Source organism: Thunnus thynnus, chromosome 23 (genome assembly GCF_963924715.1).
Source record: "Thunnus thynnus chromosome 23, fThuThy2.1, whole genome shotgun sequence".
Classification (NCBI taxonomy): domain Eukaryota; kingdom Metazoa; phylum Chordata; class Actinopteri; order Scombriformes; family Scombridae; genus Thunnus; species Thunnus thynnus.
In genome coordinates this window covers 14,221,296-14,241,318 of record NC_089539.1, presented here as the reverse complement: position 1 = coordinate 14,241,318, position 20,023 = coordinate 14,221,296, and the positions used below count along the sequence as shown (strand labels likewise).

General features: G+C 39.5%; 1 protein-coding gene across 9 annotated transcripts in view; it reads right to left on the bottom strand.

The window, feature by feature from the left end:
- Positions 1-20,023, bottom strand: part of wnk1b (WNK lysine deficient protein kinase 1b) — a 98,766-nt gene that overhangs the window by 23,911 nt on the left and 54,832 nt on the right. For 6 of the 9 annotated variants that reach the window (XM_067581717.1, XM_067581713.1, XM_067581716.1 and 3 more), the window contains exons 6-14: positions 16,927-17,015; positions 16,099-16,238; positions 15,753-15,832; positions 15,221-15,466; positions 14,804-14,876; positions 13,944-14,137; positions 4,761-4,853; positions 3,837-3,914; positions 1,257-1,514 (exon numbers count right to left, since the gene is read on the bottom strand). In XM_067581717.1, coding sequence (XP_067437818.1) covers positions 1,257-1,514; positions 3,837-3,914; positions 4,761-4,853; positions 13,944-14,137; positions 14,804-14,876; positions 15,221-15,466; positions 15,753-15,832; positions 16,099-16,238; positions 16,927-17,015 — 1,251 coding nt within the window. Of the gene's footprint in view, positions 1-1,256; positions 1,515-3,836; positions 3,915-4,760; positions 4,854-7,463; positions 8,904-10,832; positions 11,142-13,943; positions 14,138-14,803; positions 14,877-15,220; positions 15,467-15,752; positions 15,833-16,098; positions 16,239-16,926; positions 17,016-20,023 lie in introns of all 9 variants that reach the window. The other 3 variants (XM_067581721.1, XM_067581714.1, XM_067581720.1) reach the window with 3 other exon arrangements.

The window sequence follows — 20,023 nt, the reverse complement described above, 5'->3', positions numbered from 1 at the left end:
CCAAGAAACTTTTCCAACAGTAATTGCTCGACTGCAAGTATTTTTCAGTAAATCAGTGTTGCTACACCAACCCAAATGAGCTAGTCAACAAGAAACACTAAACTAACCGTTTAGTGTAAATACACAGTAAACAAGATAGATCTAATACAGTGACTGAATCTCTTTATCATTGCCACCTGCAACTTGGGCAATAAAACTTAATCACATTGCTCTAATTACAAATAAATACTCTTCATAAAGATTACAATATCCAACATTTAAGATGTGAACTGATGACAAAATTAGTGCTAATATGGCTGACTTTCAAAACTGGTATCAAAAGCTGCCCTCTAGTTCTCCCATCTTCCCTCTTAAAAAGCCGTTTCAGACAAATAACGGCAAAAATAATAACCTGTTAAGCCAAGGCTCTAGAGCAGTGGTTGCAACGGTGGGGTTCTTTAAGGATAGATCAAGGGTGCTGCAAGATTTATTCGTTTCAGTTTCATAAATGCACTTTTATAATTAAGTTTCACCACATAAAACAACGAGATAATGCTTACCTTGACTGTTAGAAATAAACTTGCCTTAACTACATTTTATATTTAAGTTTTCAAAAAATATTATATAAAAATGGAAGAAACAATCAATAAACATCAAAACCACCCAATTAAAAACCTTGTTGAATATACATTTAAGTTGCAACCGACATCGGTGACATGACAGCTCACGGTTGCCGGTTGTCATAGTAGCAACATGCTTTCTGGCTCGTGAGTTTTCCAGATACACAACAGTCAGAAATGACAACTGTCGATGTAAACAGTTAAAAAAAACAAAAAAAACCAAAACAAAACAAAAAAACACTGACTTGGGTCAGGCAAGAACACAAATTTTTGGTTTGGTTTCTATATCAAGACTTTTCATGAACAAGAATTTGTAAGTAACCTAACTACACCTTAATCTAACAACAGTACTCCTGGTAGTCACATTAGAAGCTGCTTATATAATTTTGTGAAACAGTGTTATATATTAGGCACTTCAAGTACAAAAACTTAATGTAAAAGTTAAAAGAATATTTTAAAAAATACTGAAACTGACGACCTACTGAATTTACATCTTTGTGCGTCACCTACAGTGCAGTGAACAGGGGCGCCAAAGTAAAAAAAATGGTTTAGGAGCCACTGCTCTAGAAAATGATTTCAAACAACTTCGACAAAAGTGAGCACGGTGAACAGGGACATGATATCCACTTGATGAGTTTGACTGTCCACTACCAGTACCTGGGGAGGGGCTTCCATAGCAGTATCAGGCGGGGTGGTGACTACACTGATGATTGGCACCACGGTGGCCAACGGTTGAGGCACAGGTGTGGGCACAGGAGAAGGAGGGGAAACAATAGTAGGCACCACCCCAACAGGGAGTGGCAGAGGAGAGGGAGGGGAAGCCACGACCACTGTCGGCATGGTAACAGGAAAGGACGGCGACCGAGAAGGGAGGGTCACCAAGGAAACGGTAGAGGTAGACGGAGTTACACTGGGCTGAGAAGAGGAGGAAGGGCCGAGAAGAGAAGGAAAAGGTGAGAAAAGGGAGGAGGCAACGACACAGGGGGGAGGATGAGGACGTAGATAAACCCGGCAAGTGATCGAGTGTGATGAGCACAGACAGAGCGGCCAATCTATAGTCAATCGCCTTGGTAATGGGACAGTGAGCTTAAGACGGTCTTTAACTGTTGGGTCATCTAAAATATAATGAATGTGTTTATAAAAAGAAAAGACAGCCAGCCTGTTAGCTTGTAAGTCTTGCTCTTCATTGGTCTCCTGATAAATTATGTTAAAATAAAGGCTCCAGAGGGAAAAGCCATCCATAGTTCACTGACCCACTACTGAAACGCTTGACTCCGAGACCCTCGACAAACAACTTTCCGAGCAACACAACTGGAACACAGATTAAGTCTATTAGTGACTCAAATCAAACGACAAACTATGTGACAGGACAACTGTGTAAAACACACACCAGTCCGAGACCATGCAATCACAAAACAAAACTCAGATCTCTACAGACAGGGTGCATTACGGCTTTAAGGTGAGAAACCACGCAAACCACAAACACTGAAAACCTTTTCGAATGTTTTCTCCTGCTAAGACTTTACAACGTGAGGCAGGTTTTTGGGCTTATTTACTTTACTTCACTTGAAAATGGATGAAGTAACGCCTTCGAGGTCGTGATTTAGGAACAATGTAGACTAGTGTTTGGATTCAGTGATACTTTTCATTGCTCTGCACAAGGTGGAGAGCAGGCACATAGGGTAAATATATAGTATATCACAAAACCAGTCCATCTATTATGTCTCAAACATCTATAATCAGGAGTCATTGCTTATTAATTAAATTCTGCTGCTCTACATGCCGTCACAAAATACACTTGAATCTCCAAATATAATTGAAACTTAGTTATTAATCATCTTCACTTGAAGACAGTGAAATATCTTGCGCGCTGAATTGCTCACTTCACAGATGTAAGCATCAGCTCAGTGACATTTGATTAGAGGAACACTTCCTCCATGTTTCTTTAATACAAAACCATACTGGATCCTGGCCTGGACACTGATACTAAACACCTTTCAAGAGTCTTTACTGGAACCCATATTCACTTCTTATTGTTTACCAGCTCTGATCCAGGAAATATTACCCATCTTCATTTCCTAGAAATTTGCTCAAGTATTTGTGAGCCATGCTTTTAATCAAATGGTTAGTAGGAGCATGTGGGGAGTACAAAGGAATAGTATTAACATTAATGCTGACAATCAACACCAGACACAGCTATATCCGAAAAGGACAAAAAAAAGAGGAAGAGCCACAGGGATTCATCTGTCAATGTTCTATTTAACGTCAAACAGAGTCACAACTAAATCACGCTGATACAGAATTACTCACAAAGACACACACATACAAAAACACACACTCACACATAACGAGAGATTCATTATAATAGATATATAATGTTACCTGAACCAGAGCTAGGTGAGCAGCTTGGTACAGAAGATAAAGGTGTTCGATACTGGGAGACGGACTGAGTTCACACGACTAAACACACTCATCCATTTTGTGCATAAAATCATACATAAAACCATGAACATATAAGGAAACATACAAGCCACAAATACATGCAAACAGACAAATAGGCGTGTATGTGTAAAAACAAACCCGGTGATAAAAACAGGCAGCATGCCGATGAGTGTGACAGAGAATGGAAAGAAAAATAGAAGAAACAAACTGAGTTGACAGAAGTTAAAGAAGTGAGTTTAAAATGAAAATAAGAAGAAAACTGAAGACCCGAAAAACATGCAATAACAACACATAAACCAAGAACGACAAGTATATGAACTTAGAAAAATGTAAAAACTAGATTGTTTACTGGCAACATGTCTAACTGGCTAACATGTCTAACGAATAAATATTCATATACATTAATATTTCTTTTTATTTATATGCATTTATCCTTGTGTACATTCATGTTGGTTTGTAAATGTGTTTATATGTTTAGCAGATGTTCTTTAATCCACTTGCAATACACACTTGCTATTTGATGTTCGTACCTTCCAAACACTATAATGTATGAGAAAACAACACTATCAGCTAGTTGTTTGGAGCTTACATTGACCCTGAAGTGTATTCTGTAATGAGTCCGTGTTGTGTTTATTAGCTGGTTTCAGTTTGCGATTTAGCCTGTGTGAATGTACAAGTGTGCATAATTACTGTATGTTCTATATCAAGCACCTCTCTGTGAGGTACCACTGCCAGCTGAATGTATGTATTAAGTGTTGTGCTACATATGTATTTAAATTACAGGTCCTACTGTACCTGTGCAGATGTCTGCGTTAAGGACGCGTGGGTGGGGCTCTGAACTGATGAACTGTTAGACTGACTGGACGACATAACCTGAAGACAGAGACACAGGCAGAGAAAGACAGAGTGGGTAAGAAGAAAGGAAATGGCTAAATATAAAACTGTAAAAATGTAAACATTTAAATGCACACCAAAAGCCTTTTTTGGTTTAATACTGTTCTAGCTACTTCCCAGTCATGTCCTGCTTATAAAAAACCTGGATAAACTGAAATCCCATTTATGAAAAACTCAATTCAGTTATATTTTATCCCCTTTTACATGTTAATTTCTGAATTAACTGTTGACTAAAACAATCACCAAGTTGTTAAATTCCAAAATGATGTGCCTATTAGCTAAAAATCTTTGGTAAAATGTGAATACAGTATAAAGATCTTGGAATACAACTCTGACGTAAACATGAAGAATATCATAGTATGCGGATTACTCTTTGGCTAGTTTAAAAAAAAAAGAAAAAGAAAAATGAACACATTCCATCTTTTTTCCTGACAAGAAACATTTGATCTCCTATTAACATCCATTTCATGCTCAATCACATCAGTTTAGGGCTGCAATTAGTTCATAGCAGTGGTTTGCGCCAGGGGCAAACTGTTTTCTTCAAAAAGACTGTGGTATTACTGTAGGCAAAGTGCCATCTCAGTGGGAGTGGTTACCTTGAAGCGAAGGAAATACTTCAAAGAGAAAAGCCGACACAGGAGTTATTACTGTATAAGCACAAAAATAGGGTGGAGATATTTTTGTATTTTATCTTTATGGGGTTTGGACATCAAGGGGATGTGGCCAAGTTTAAGAAAAGTGATGAAGTAAGAGAAGAGAAAAAGTCTGGATGCATAAAAAGTTGACATTTACTGATTTCTTCTGTTGTTCTGCTGGTAGAGTTACCTGTTGGGGGGTTCCAGGGGCAGCTTGTTGGGAGGTGGCGGTGGCCAGAGGGGGTCCTGGACTTGGCTGGGGGGTAGAAGCTTGAATCTGCTGCTTGAAAACAGATTTAGAGAAAGAAAGATGGACAGATAGATAGGAAGAGATGCAATGTTGTGGGATATAAAAGGATGGAGGTGAGAAACCAAAGAGAGATTGGCAACAAGGAGAGAGAAAAACAAGAGATAATCAGAACATGTTTGTAGTTTCTACATCAGAAACTGTACATGAATGCAAACACAAGGTACTTCTGCCGTTATCTTTTTCATTTTACATTTTCTTCTTGTGTATGCACGCATGCGCACAGAAGCACATCCATTTGTCCACAAACAGATATATGCACACCAATATTTACTGTATGCATATACATACATAGAGGCGTTTGTAATGTTCAACAGTACAGGCACAGTACTGGGGTTAGGGCAGGTTGTGAGTTTTTTTTCATGCAGGTCAGACCCTAAATGATTGGCAGTGATAATAAGTGGATGTTATAGAGTCAAAGAAGCACAAAGTAGAAGCTGGAATACTGACACCAGATATTAAAATTGAAATATTAAACTTAAATTTGAAGATTTTCAAACTGCTCGCTGCTGTTTTCTCCAAAATATCCTAACAAAGGCACAGGCACAATAATATTTTGTATTTTAATGGTAGATGGCTGGGGCTTGCCACTTTGCATGATAAAATCCCTCCCAGAAACATGTAGAAGATCATTAGGTAACTGTATAATGATTGTCAAAGAAGTTCTTAACAAGTCTGATTAGTTTGAAATGTCACACAAATTTAAGAAAATATTCAAACAAAATCCTGTGCAGATTTTTTTTGCTACTCCCAGTAAAGTTAAACTATGGAATCATTCACGCTTGATTTTTGATCCTGATACATTTCTAGTGAGTATACAGCTTGATATGGCTCAACTTTTAATAATCTATGGCACTGCATAACAGCAGCATATAAACAATTATGACCAACCTATTGTAAAATGAACCCTTAGAAGGCTGTTTGCAACTTTATACTTGTCAAGAAGCTCTCCTACACAGTGTGTGGTGGGAGCTTACACAAGTATTGTTGCACCACTACTACCTACCTTTTTCCTAACATCATAGGCAGTCACATAAACACAAATAACTTCACAGCACAGAAATTTAATAAAACGTATAGAAAGATCAAGAATTTAAGATAAATTACATGAAATAAAAAATTTCCACACAACAAAAGATTGAAGAAATGAAAAGGTGGTTCAAAGTAAACAATGAAGAAAAGAAAGGTGACAATGATGATATCAGCGTTCTAAGGGTTTAATGAATTTAAACTGTGACCTTTGAACCCTGTGTAGGAAGTTGATTTCCAGTCTGGGGCGGGAAATAACACAATAAGCTGAAACAAAGAACTGACTTGAAGCCACGCTCTTCAGCAATACAACACAAAACAGAAATAATTGAAAATATACAAATGAAATGTCTATCTGCTTGGCTACATTTGCTAGATGTAGGTTTGTCTTAGCCTCCTTGGTTTTGTTGTATGTTTCTGTGTGTTTGTCCATACAAATCAACAGTCTCACGGCTTCATTATACTTCCCTGATCTTCTTAACCACCTTGGCATGGATAGAATATTCATAACATATCAGTAAATCTGAAGATATGTCGGATGTAAAGTTATATTTTGAAGTATGAATCTATATGACTTACTTTTGGACCAAATGGACTGTAGATTTGTACGAGCAAAAATTCAAGTATACCATACATATAGTATACCCGCACAAACACACATTTCTCATATACGGACATATATGAACATACAGACAAAATATTACTTACTGATAATGACAAATCAATCAAAAACACAACATAAACACAGAGAGGAGGAGGCTGAGACTGTTTGCTCATAAAGCTTGTACAACAGAGTTTGTCTCAAAGACTACCTTCTGAATGTCAGGACAATGTTGGATGGAAACGTCAACATTGTCCCATTTAGATGGAAATGAAATGTGAGCGAAGCCTGTTATTCTTAACTTGGTCTCAGAATCAAATGATTCTGGTCTTGGTCGTACCAAGATATGCTCTGGATCTTGCCCTTGTCTATCAATCCCTTTTGAAGCACTGCTGACTTAAGTCATGCTCTAAACTAAACATTTTTCTGCCATTTCCTTCTATGAGCAAACATTGTCAAGGAATGAATAATGTGAGACATTACGAAGGCAGACCATGAGACTTTCTCTGTAGTGTTCATATGACTGAAGGGGGGTTAAAATCATAACCTAAAACTACATGATGACAAATAAGCATCAGCTGGGGCTCCTGGGTCGGTAGGGTATGAATACAACAGGGATTGGTATATGAGCCCTTGGGTCAAATTACTTTTGTAAATGAATTAAGCTACTTTTTTTTAGAAGACTTAATTCAGTTGACAGATTACAGTATTTTTTTTATATATATCTCCTGAAAAGCACATTGTTGTTAAACTTTATAGGTATGACAATCTCAATCTATGAGATTTTGACACTTTTCAGTCAAACAAGAAAGAAATAGCATGTTGAGCTATTGCAATTACAATATATTCATTCATCAACAGCTATTTTAGGATCTTTGCTGAAAAGTAGCTTACATAATTTCAACTAGTAACTGACCCAGGGGTCTAGGGGTGTTTTTAGGATCTAAACTTAGTACCAGAGTGGGGTTAGTGGCCTGCATGGCCAGCAATGACTCATGGTATGTCATATCAGGTTGGGCTGGTACCACCCCTCCATGTCGGGCCCAGACACTCTGGATCAGAGACTCCAGCTGAGTTGATGACGCTCCCCCAAGTGGGAGCTCGGAGGATGGGGTGGGAGGGAGAAAGCTCTGCATGGAGGGTGGATGTCCATGGCTATCTATGGGAGGCACTCCGCCTGATGGATCATAGAGCGCAGCGGAGGACGAGTGAGGGATGGACTGAGCGGCTGAGGAGTCGAATTGAGGGAGGAGAGGTGGGGGAGGAGGTGACTGGAACTCTCCTGCATCAGAGGAGGCCAGAGAGTCACTAGATGGTTCTGGGCTTCTGTCTTTTACGGTTACACCTGTGTGATGAAGGAGAAGACTTCCTGGAGGTAAGGGGAGCTCAGGACTGATATATGTGTACAGCTCTTCTGTCACTGGCTGGAGTCGACTATACGTGCCGGAGCCACCTGATCCTGTTCCAGTGCTGTCGTCTAGAGGGAGGTCCATGGAGCTCCTTCGGGCCCGGTAAAGCCTGGATGCCAGGAGGTTTGGATCACCAGCAGCAGCTGCAGCGGCCGCAGCTAAATGGAACTCAAAAACACTTCCAGTAGATGGTGAGGCTTCGCCCATTACTGGAGGTGCAGAAATAGGAAAAGCGGAAGGGGAAGTGTGCTGTGGTGGCAGATAGCATCCATCAGATGAAGAAGAAGAAACAGCGCCACCAGTAGATGCATTCATAGCAGGTAAAGGTGGAGGGATTGGACTGTGTGCACTCATTCTTTGCATGATGTGTGGGTGCAAGAACCCTGGTTGAGGTGGAGGTCCGGGATCAAAGCCCAAACTTGCAGCCGCAGCTGCTGCTTGCCTCTGCTGATGGAAACTCAAGTGTCCAAGCTGGTGTGCAGTCATTGGGTATCCTCCATACGCCATTGCTTCATAATGGTCCAATAAGGCAGCTTGATTTAGACTTAATCTCCTCACTGCTTCCTCATGTTCTGCTCTCATGTCTTTATAGCCATACAAACTTGGGTCAGATTGTCCTGGGAGATGCACAGGTTCCCCAACGCCAAGTCTCTGAGCAGCGGCTGCAAATCCGGGATTGACCATAAAGAGAGAGGGGGTCTCAACACCCTCCATCCCAGAAAAGGGGTGCAGGCTGCTCCCATACCGAGGGTAGGCAGGCTGGAAGTGTCGGGTATGTGCCTCGAGAATGGATGTGCTCTTGCGTCGTTGGGTGTTGTAGGCCTTTGGAGGGCCAGTGGGAGGAGGCGAGAAGGAAACGGGGCGCTCGGGGATGGAGGGGAAGAAAATAGTAGGGGGGTCGGGGAGAGTTTGGAGGGGGATGCTCCCTCCTGCTCCTCCTCCTCCTGTGCTTGCTCCTCCACTGTAGGGGTGCGGCATTGAATGCTGCTGCGACAATGAGATACAATGGATTTAAGAATGAGATTCAGAGAATGAAGAGAGAGAACCATAGCAAAGGCCCACATGAAATGGAGAAAATAGTGTATCAAAGAGCATTATTTCAAAACAATAACAAGAGAAAATGGCCACATATCTCCCTCCACACTGGGAACAAAATGATGTGGTTACAATAGGGCCCAATATACCTAAAAGGTGTAGAAGCAAACAGGTAATGTAAAGATACAAAGATAGTGAGACAAGTGGACAGACTGGTACAGCACAAAGACAAGCAGATACCACAGAGACAAGACAGTAAAAGAGGGAGACACGCAGAGCTCACAGTAGATAGATAGTGGGGTATTAAATACAAAGAAAAGAAAGGCCAAATGCTGTCCTTAAGCTCAACATTCTCCTGATGCATCTACATTCAGAAAAAAATGTCTTTTGTTACATGTTTTAACCTGCAAAATACTGACCTTCTAACTAAGTAGCTGTAGCCTGCAACTTAAGGCTAACAAACTAAGAACATTTGAAAAACTTTGTATATATAGATAATGTGTAAATCCTAATGAAGGTGTTTGGTTGCAATCTGTGTTTACATAAATTGTGTTTTATTTTTAGTTTTTACAAATGTCCAGGAACAGATACCAGGAACCTTTTTTTCCACTGGCTAAAACCAGTTTTTAGATGGCAAGAGTATTGATGTGATGCTTTTTTTCCTCTTTAAATATCTAGACAGACTTGGTGTTTATGTGTTATTTTCACTTGTAAAGTGGATGTTGAAAAAGGGGCACCATGGTAGCCTCAGCATCAACCATGAGCCGCAATGTCCCCTGTTATTATCCAGCTGGGGACCTTAGTTTAATGTCAGTGTAACTCCCCTCGTTTCCTGTCATCTTTCATACAAAGCCCAAAAATACCATAAAAGCCAACACCCAGGTAGTTTATGTACTTCTGGCGCAGAAAGGACAAAATGTTGTCACAGAAATTGGTGTATATGTATTAACCCTGGCACTGATTGTACCAATATATGTCATTTCATTCATTCATTCATTCTAGGTTGTTCCATTACATGTTTGCTGTAAAATGAGCAGTTTTCCTGATGGCAGATGCACCGGATATAAAGAATTTGTACCTTAGAGCAAAGTTCAGCTTCAAGCCAGTCAATCTGTATTTAATGTGAACACATGGCGGTTTACGAGAGGAAGAGAGATAGCGAAAGAGAGATGGATCAGTAGAATGACAGACTCACAGCAGTGTCTGAAAATAAACTGAAGTTGAACAAACATATCTGTCATACTAATATATTTATCAAGATAAAATGCCACTTAAAATGCCTTAAATTGAGAACACAGATAGCATTTCCCAACTAATTTAATATCAGATTCTAAGATGACGTGATGTCCTAGCTTACTCAGTTTTTAAATCCTTGCTAAACAGTCAGGATTTCATGTAAGCTATGAAAAGGAGAGATATAATATACATATTGTTACACAGTGAAGGAAGCTGGGGAGGCAACCTTGTTCCTAAACAAGTTCAAGATTATCTTCATCGTGTACTTTCAATTGACGCAAATCAGTTTAATTTTCTGATTCCGTGTGGCTGTTTATCCATTTCTTGTTTGGCCCAAAAATGTACAGAGTGACGAATAAATGATGCTTTCTCAGCATGAGTAATACGAGTTTCTTTAACAGTTCTTTCATTCACTCTATGTTACCCAGCAATTAGAACTGCTGGTATTTGTACAGCACATTTAATTTGTCATGAGTTTTCATACACAGTAACACGTGGCACTCTCAATTAGAATGATTTTGGTAATTTTATTATCTCTAAATTCAGACACCAGTGTGGTCCACAATCCCTCATGTTTCTCTTTCCCCCTTGCTCTCTGGTTCTCACCACCACTATGCCCCTTGAGGATGAGGATTTTGAACCTACAGGGGTGGAGAACAGGGCCGGTAGGCTGGCCCTCCGCTGCCTGGCCCTTGGCAGAGAGGAGGCAGAGTGAAGGGGTAGGACTGTCTCCAGGGCTTTGGAGAGGCGCCCAGCGAATGTGTCCCTCTCAGCTGCGAGAGGCATGCAGGGGGAGGTGGTGGTGGTGTAGGAGGATGAGGAGGATAGGTCTGGAGGAGGGGTGGAGGGCTGCTTTGGATGAACAGCCAGGGGCGGAGGAGCATAGGAAAAGGAGTAGGAGGAAGGGGGGACGCAAACAGACATGCTACGACTTCGACGACGGCGCGACGCAGGCTGTAGGCCAGGGAGGGGTGATGGAAGAGGTTGGGACCAACATGAAAAACAAACACAAAGAAATTAAAACATGGAAAAATGACCTAGACATAGAAAACAACAGTAAAATGAAAACACAACCACTGGACACATGTATACAAACTATGATTTGGAACCAAAGATATTAAATTAAAAAAAAACAAAAAACCCAAAACAAAACAAATTATATAATTTTAAAAAGTTACCAAATAAAAAGTGATTGTTAGATTTCAGTTTTGCGAATAAAATACCTCAAGTTATGTTTTCCAAAAGTTAATAAACACACATGATAATAGCTCTTAAATATGATTTTAAAAAATCCTCTATGTGTGTGTTAATTTCAACACTGACGTGAGAGCTACTGTTTCAGTTTTTCAAACTGTGAATTTCTTATTGGAACAAAACTTTTACATGTTCTTTATCTTACTCTGAACAACAAATAACACAAAGAAATGAACTTATGAACAAAAGTGGTAAAGATGGCTGAAAGATATAATATGAAGATATAAAAGAACAATGACAAAAGAAATAGCATATCTTAAGTCAATATCATTTTAAAATAAAATTAAAAAAACACATACTTTTATATAAAAGGGGAGAATGGTACCTGAGATAATCACATAATTGAGTACAGTAGTTGTTCAATATGATAAACCAGTCAGTCTGTCTACACGGTATCTGCTGGCTCCAATATACTGTACAGTATAATCTTAATGAGGAAATAAGCTTACTGAGAAATGTAAGATTACTTCAAAGCGAGACCTAAAGGAAGCCAGAATCTTCATTAAATTACTCAATCAATCGGTCTCCCATCTGAATGATCGTTCAGGTGAATGATAAAATGTGAATGCTGGTAAACTGGAAGTCACACAAGAACATTTGCAGCCAAAAGGTCACCGGATGGAAAAGTCTATGGTGGGAAATTAAATGAGAAATGCTTGTTTCTCCATCAGTAAGTACTTATGAAGATACCCTTGAGCAAGGAATTTCACTCATCAGCTCTAGTGGGGGCTGCTCAAAGGTCAACAATTGATGATCATGGTTTAAAACAAACAAGTATGCTAAATAAACATTCCCTGAGAAAATGAATAAAGCTGGATTAAAACCTCCATAAGAGAGTAGCAGAGACCATGTTCAACCAACATTATGATAAAAACATACAATACATAAACTAAAAGTGAAAAGAGAGAAAAAACAAGCAAACATGCTAACACTTGTACTGTAGCATCTGCCAATGAATAAATAGAACAGTTTGAGAAAAGGTTTTCTGCCATATCAGAGGTGAATTCTCTATTTGGAAAAAACCTTTATATACAGTAAAAACAAACAATATAGCAATACAATATTATATGAATAGACAATATTAGATTTAAGTGAGTAAATAACTTTCAAATGTCTTCCACTTGTTTGGCAAACTCTCCTGAATATGACACCTCTGCATGAGCAAAGATTACATAACATGAGAGTAAATGTGTGTCCAAGCATACGGAGCCCCCCCCCGAGGGTCACAGCGAGGTTTTTTCTTTGCATTCTCTCACAATAAATGTTGCATTACCTCGCAATACTTTCCTTCTTCCATTCCTTCTTAGCCACATGTCTATTTCTGCCCAGCGCAACACCCCAGTATGGATCAGCTCATTGAATTTTACTTTGAACTGGGCATTAAGTATGCTGATACAGCACTACTGCTCAATAGGCATGGTAATGTAATTAGTGAGAGTAAACTTAAACAAATCCTTAGATCAAGAGATCTCTCCAGGAGAAAGCAGTACAGTAATCTGCAGGATGCTGCTGGGGGACATTCGATGGTTACGTTAGATATTCTAACCACACAAGTTCACCTGAAATGTAGCCACCTGTCCACAGCTTATATATTATATATATATATATGTATATACACAGACACATATATAACTTCATGTCAGGGCATGTGAGATGAAATGACGATGTTGCATGGGAATGCAAAACTATTGCAAGGGAATGCAAATGTATTGTGAGGTAACACAAAAGTACTGGGGGGCTCCGTACAAGAAAATATGTCAAGTTATTAATGTATAAAAAAGGTTTGAAAATATGACAACAAGACGATATATAACTTAACTAATACTTAAAGAAAAGTAATTGAATGAACAAACAACACAAGAACTAAGGAACACAACAGAGAAAAATGGATTTTAACATACAGTACAAGGAGGATTGAGGGAAGGACAGTGAAAGAGGTAACTGGTGGATAAAATGACAGGATTGAGGATAAGAGGGATACATGACATCTGGGAGGTTGAAGAGAGAGTGATTGACAGATATCTACGATGAAATACAACAGAGGACTGGTATACTACCAAAGTAAGTGGTTGTCTACCGACTAACAGACTTACTGACTAGCTGAAAACTTGATCAGACATTGTTATAACCTAATAAGTGGCTGAAATGTTGGCTGACAAACTGAATTTGATGTGTTTGGCAAAAGTGTTGCTTTCTCTATGTGTAATACTACAGGTTACATGCCTCAATGGGCGTTGAGGTCAAAGGTGATCATCTCCAAATAAAAGCCTATCACCGGCATGCTCTTGTGTATTTAGCTCAACGCATAACAAGCGATTCCCACCCCATTCACAAACACTGCAAACTCCACTCAAGCTCACTCCCACTCCAACACACCATGCAGTGCTCACTTCAAACCGACGAGTCATTTTCAACACAGCTGTGAGTATAGCACACCCTCACAGATGTGACAACCCGAAACGTACACGTGTGATGTCTGATTTGGATGACGTCACCACTCACCATTGGCTGCGGCGGCTGGGCGTAGGCCGGGTGTTGCTGCAGGGTAGCGGAGGGGGCAGAGGGGTAAGGGGTTTGGGACTGGGAGGGGGGCTGGGAGGAAGGGGGGCAGCTGTACGACATGGTCAGCTGACCCAGGTGGGGGGAGTCTGAGGAGAACACCGAGGAACCCTGGCCGCTGTCCATGCCTCCTTCAGCTGAGAGAGACACGGAGAAAATTGAAATAAGCAGGGTAACCTTTTCTTCTGTCCTTCCTTTTTCTACAATTATCAAACTCACAATCAAGTTATAAAAACCTACTTTGATGTGGAGATAATCTTATTTCTATGCAAATCTCAAACTTGATATAAGTGAGTTTACAGCTAGTTATGTTAGGGCACAACAGGTTTGGCTTTATGAAAAATGTATTGGCATGCAAATAAATCCATTGGGTATAAGTTAAAATGCGTTTTCAATTTAAAACAGGATGATTGGAAATTATATGGCATATTTAAACAGCAACTCAACCATGGCTGTCCTTGGTTTACTGGAAGATAAGATGCATAATTCTCCTCCAATATACCAAGCTTTATTCCCATAATGTTCCCAGCTACTTTGCCTTCATTAGCGTCATACACTATAGATTGTTTCTGCTTTCTTACACTCTACAGTATCACGATGTTACAAGAGAAATATAAATTAAACAACATTGCGACCATCTTTTACAACCTAAATTCGATCTTCATGGTAGATACACAGTGTGCTAAACTATCAAAGGACCTTCGGAAGCAGAAACATATGAAAATAGAAACCACCGTGCAGAATGTGACGACGGGGTGCTGTTCTAAATCTCTATTTGCAGTTATTTGCAGTATTTGTCTTACATGTGTGCGAGATGCCGCTCTGCTGATAGTGAAGCTGCTGCTGCTGCTCCACTTCAGTCTCCTCTGTCTCTGCCTAGAGACAAAAAGAATACAAGCTAAGGTTAAACTAAAGGAAAATAAGGACAAAATTCATATTTCCCACATGGTTTATACATTTGAATACAAAATGCTACAACTGGAACAAGGACCATGTGGACTCTAACGGCCAGGTGCAAATGGCACCACATATCAATTTCAGAATGGGACTTCAAGGATAAAGACTTGCTGTGATAAATATTGAGCCAAATCATTTGCAAGTGTCAATGTCTTTTTATGAACAACAAATCAAAGTTACACAGTTACAAATATACATACAAACTGATTTGAAACAAATGAAAAACTAACAATAAAATCATGCTCATCAACTGTCCAACGAACCTGTGTGTGTGAAGTTTTGAGTGTTTCTTGTTGCTGCTGTTGTTGTTGTTGTTGTTGCTGCTGCTGCTGCTGTTGTTGTTGTTGTTGCTGCTGCAGCTGTTGTTGTTCCGCCTCCAATTTTCTCTTCTCCTGTTCCTCTCGTACCAGCTGTCTCTGTTCTCTCTTCCTCCGGATCAGAGATACGCGGTCCTTGATAGCCTTGGCCATGGTCTTGTGGTCACCCTCAGCAACATAGCCAGACTCAACCTGGAGAGGTTTTGGGTAAAGTCACGCATATTACCTTTCAACAAAATATGCACCATTACTCACCTCCATCTATCATTTATCTCCTGTCCATCTCACCAACCATCTATCTATCTGCTGTCTACATTTATGCATCAGTTGCTACTTTTCACATCTCTCCTTCTGTGTTACCATCTCTCCCTTTCTATTCTCTCTCACCTAAATCCAACCCTCCCTCCCTCCCACTTATCCACACCACCATACATCTATCCCTTTTGAATCCCTCCTCTATGAATCCCTCCCATAATACCATTTCCTGGGCCACATCTTCAGGGACATCTTTGTTCAGGTCAAAGGAGAACTCGATGGCTTCGTTGTCTTTGTATTTTCCTGAAAAACATATTACAGCTGGCTGGTCAGGCAGGTGTCTGTCTTATATTTACTTTGGAATAATTAATATCTTAATATAACGTCAATGGTTATTTACTACAAGAGGGTGGGTAAGAGGGTTGACAGATTTTTTTATAACAGCTATAAAGAACTATTGCCCCTTAATATAAGATTTATGACATATATAGATACATGTTTGCTTTTATTAGATATTTTACAACAGATCTGAATGTGACTAAGCCAGTCAGAAAGATATTATTTCTAACCTTTGAGCTTCTTGACGTCTTCTATCCTGAGCCAGAGTTTGATTGCGATCATTTCCCCATCATCCTCTTCTGCCAGTTCAACCCTGACCCCAGTGTCCTCTTGGAAGAATGCATGGTTCAACAGGATCTTTATAGCATACCTAGAAGAACGGGAGACAAAAAGATAAGATATGTAAGAGAGGATTCATCCAGCCAAACACCAATATCAGTGGAACAAAGAGAGAGGTGAAAAGAAATGTTAAAAAATGCAGCTGATGAGAGAGAAGTAGATTTTTCAACCTATACACTAATTCACATTACAGTGTGTCGTGAAGTATGCAGAGGCGGATGGTTTTTAACAAAGAAAAACGTTCAGGAGAAAAGCATTAGCGATCCTTGAAATGAGAGTCAGCTATGAATGCACTGTGGCTGGACGACTGACAACCAATCAGATGACTATTTCTCGCCAAAAGACCAAGATAACTAAATTTTGGACAATAAAACGAAGCAGGGAGGGGGGGCAAAAGGAAAGAGTGCCAGCGAGGGAGGAGGTGGACGTTTTGGCACACCGATGGCATGGGGAGAGCGAGAGAACAGAGCACTATTTAGATAACCAAGAAACTGTGAATTAGAACAGGATTTAGAGGGAGAATGACTTTGCTTAAAGTGGACAAAAACTTCCTGAACTTGTATCATCAGACATTACTAAGTGTAGTGATGATTGTCATATCCAAAAATCCACAGAAATCACTATATATCAACAGCTTTGGTTTTGGGTTTAACATTCTGTGTGTGTGTGTGTGTGTGTGTGTGTGTGTGTGTGTGTGTGTGTGTGTGTGTGTGTCTCACCTCTCATCTTTGTTCGTTCTGATGCAGCCCTCTATGATTTCCTTTACCTCAGGAATGGCTACCTTGTCAAAACTGCCAGGCTTCACTCCCTGCACACAATCACACAGACACAAGAGCAGTGAAGACACGAAACCTTTAAGAGACAGACGAGAGCCACACACGCGCACACACACACACACACACACACACACACACACACACACACACACACACACACACACACACACACACACACACACACACGCTGGAGTTCGAGAAGAACCTAAAACCCAGACATGATCTTTCTCACTAATGCATAGGAGACATTTACCCGGTGGCTGCTATGTTTTAATTCACACATACACACACACACACACACACACACATATACACACATATATACACACACACTGCACATTCATTCTCTGAATCTTAATTTTCTTCCAGAAAACACATCTGTTTGCTCGCTCCTTTAGTTTTTCCTCTGTATGTGATAAAAGTATTCTTCTATATAGGAAAATAGAAAACAGGACCACAGAAATGTGGGAACAGTCTCAAAATGGAAAAATGAAACAAATTGGAAAATGTCATAAGACTTAAATGCCAAATTCCTATTATATAGTGTGGGATTAACTGATACTAATTAAATTCAACTGAACTGAGTCTGTGAAATAGCATTGTATTTTAAATTGATGAGCCATGCAAATTGAATATTTTGCTTTATGTTTTTTATGAAGGTTAAATGTTTGTCAGACAGAGGTCCTACAGTAAGACTTCAGTAATTTTATGTTCCAGGGTTAAATCCCACATAAACCCTCTCAGGAATAAATAGTGAATCAGCCATTCAGAGCCACTAGGGAACATTTTGAAGGACAACACCAATAAAAGACATTCACAGGGACCCATTCTGAAGCTTGGCACTGTGAAAAGGTACATCTAATGCTTGTTAATAGGAAAAGGCAATAATGGAAATCCTTTTTGTAGGAAAAAAAAAAATGGTGCAAACTAATCCAGAAAAGATTAGTTTTAGTGCTTCATTATACTATGTGGAAATGTTCTTTTGCCATAAAAAAAAGAGTATGATTATGGCCAAGGAAGAGTCCAACAGAGGATCAGTTTAACAGCTCGTCGGAAGGCATTTCAATGACCGAGCTAGTAGCAGGAATGCTGTTAACTGAGGAACAAAATAGAGACTGAAGCAAATACTGTACAGAGATAAAAGCTAAATCCTGATTAAAGTAGAGGAAGCAATAGAAAATAAAATATTCCAGAAAATCACTCCATCTGTCAAGCACTTTTACGTACATAACATATAAACAAACTTTCTAGTCTGTCATCTAATTAAATTAGATGAATTTGCTTGTTCTGTGTAAAATCTCCTAGCTGGAATGCAGTTATTAAATTAGTATAAATAATCAACAAGACATTCAGGTATTTAACACAGTTCAAAACTTTTTCTTAGATATGCATTTCCTCAAATCACACAGATTATATCAAATACAACTTCACAAACCAACTAACAGAGATGAGCAAGAATCAGAAGCAATAAAAACTCACAAAACATAAGTTTAAAAATGCAGGATGAACATGAGGAAGCCAAAGTAAAAGAGAGTAAAGAGGAGTCGCATTTTAGATCAGTGTTAAGACATAATAATTTGCTATTAGTTAAACAACTTGTTGGTTAAAATATCAAATAGCTAAATGACAGATCAGACAAGTAGAAAGAAAGATAAATGATTTATCAAATAAAAAGTGGAGCAACTTACCTAAAGAGTGCTCAGACAAGTGAACTAGACAGTTGTTTGACTGACATGTCTTGGAAAAAAATTGTTTTTAGTCAAAACTGGTTGGCGAACTGACTCGTCTGAAATACAGACTGTTTATCTCAACCTGTTTGTGCCAGTAAATGACCACCTCCCTCTGCTCGTTTCCTCCAGACCGGTCTTCCCTTCCCTCCTTTCTTTTTCTTTCATGGCCCGTTTCTCTCCTGCTACCCCTGAGTTCACCATTACATAACAACCCCCCATCTCTCTCTCTCTCTCTCTCTTTCACACATGCACACACACACACACACACACACACACACACGTTCTGAGATTCCAGGGCCAAACAAAGTTAGGACTGATGGAGGAAGTAATGGTATTAAGTATGACAGAAGAAGGGAGGGTTAGAAAGAGAGAGAGAAAGCTAGATTTTGGTTTAACAAGGCTGATTGGAGGTAAGGAATGTTCTAGAAGAAGGAACATGAAGCACGGCAACAACACTGTATGTTAGCTATTAAATTAAATAAAGCCATAAAGCATACTGCCTTTTAGATATGGAAAAAATAAAAAAAAAAGGGCTCAGACCCTTTCTGAACTATATTAAAATTAAAAAGAGGGCACAATATGATAATTGAGTGTATTTTAAGAGGCATACTGTAGACTATTCTGTACATACAGTTGACATCTTTCTTGATGCATATTATCTTTGTGTCAAATTGACAGATCAATTGGTGGCGATTCCCACAATCTGGTATCAGCACAGAGACGATCAAGACGAAAAGAAAATACCAAAAAAAAAAAATATCCAGAATAAAAAAGCAGAAATACAGCTAACCTTCATAAAGAAACATTGAAAGAAAAAGCAAATCCTGTCAGCTGTGGAGACTGCAACCTGTCAGAGTTAGAAGGTACCTGTCAGCTTAATAACCCATCAACAATAAACTGGTACTGAAAAGAGGTAGTTTACCTTATTGTGGAGTCTCTACGTTTGCCTTGCAGTGATTACAGTTATTTTATTTTCAAAAAGTTACTGATTGAACACATCAGGGGTGACTTTGTGAGGAGAGAGAGAGAGAGAAAAATGGAGGATGGAGAGCTGTGAGGATGGATTAGGCAGCGAAATGAAAGGGAGCAGGTGCCTGGGGCACCCTGAGGGGCTGTCACAAGGTTGTATGTGCATGTGTGTGACAATAACACACACACACACACACACACACACGGACAACTGATTGCAAAAGGGTTGTTTTGGCTAAATGTTGTGTTGACTGGTTAAAAAAAAAAATTACTCTCAGCGTACCCACACACATAAACAAACACGCACAATCAGAGTCGTGAACTCAAAGGCTGAGGTCACT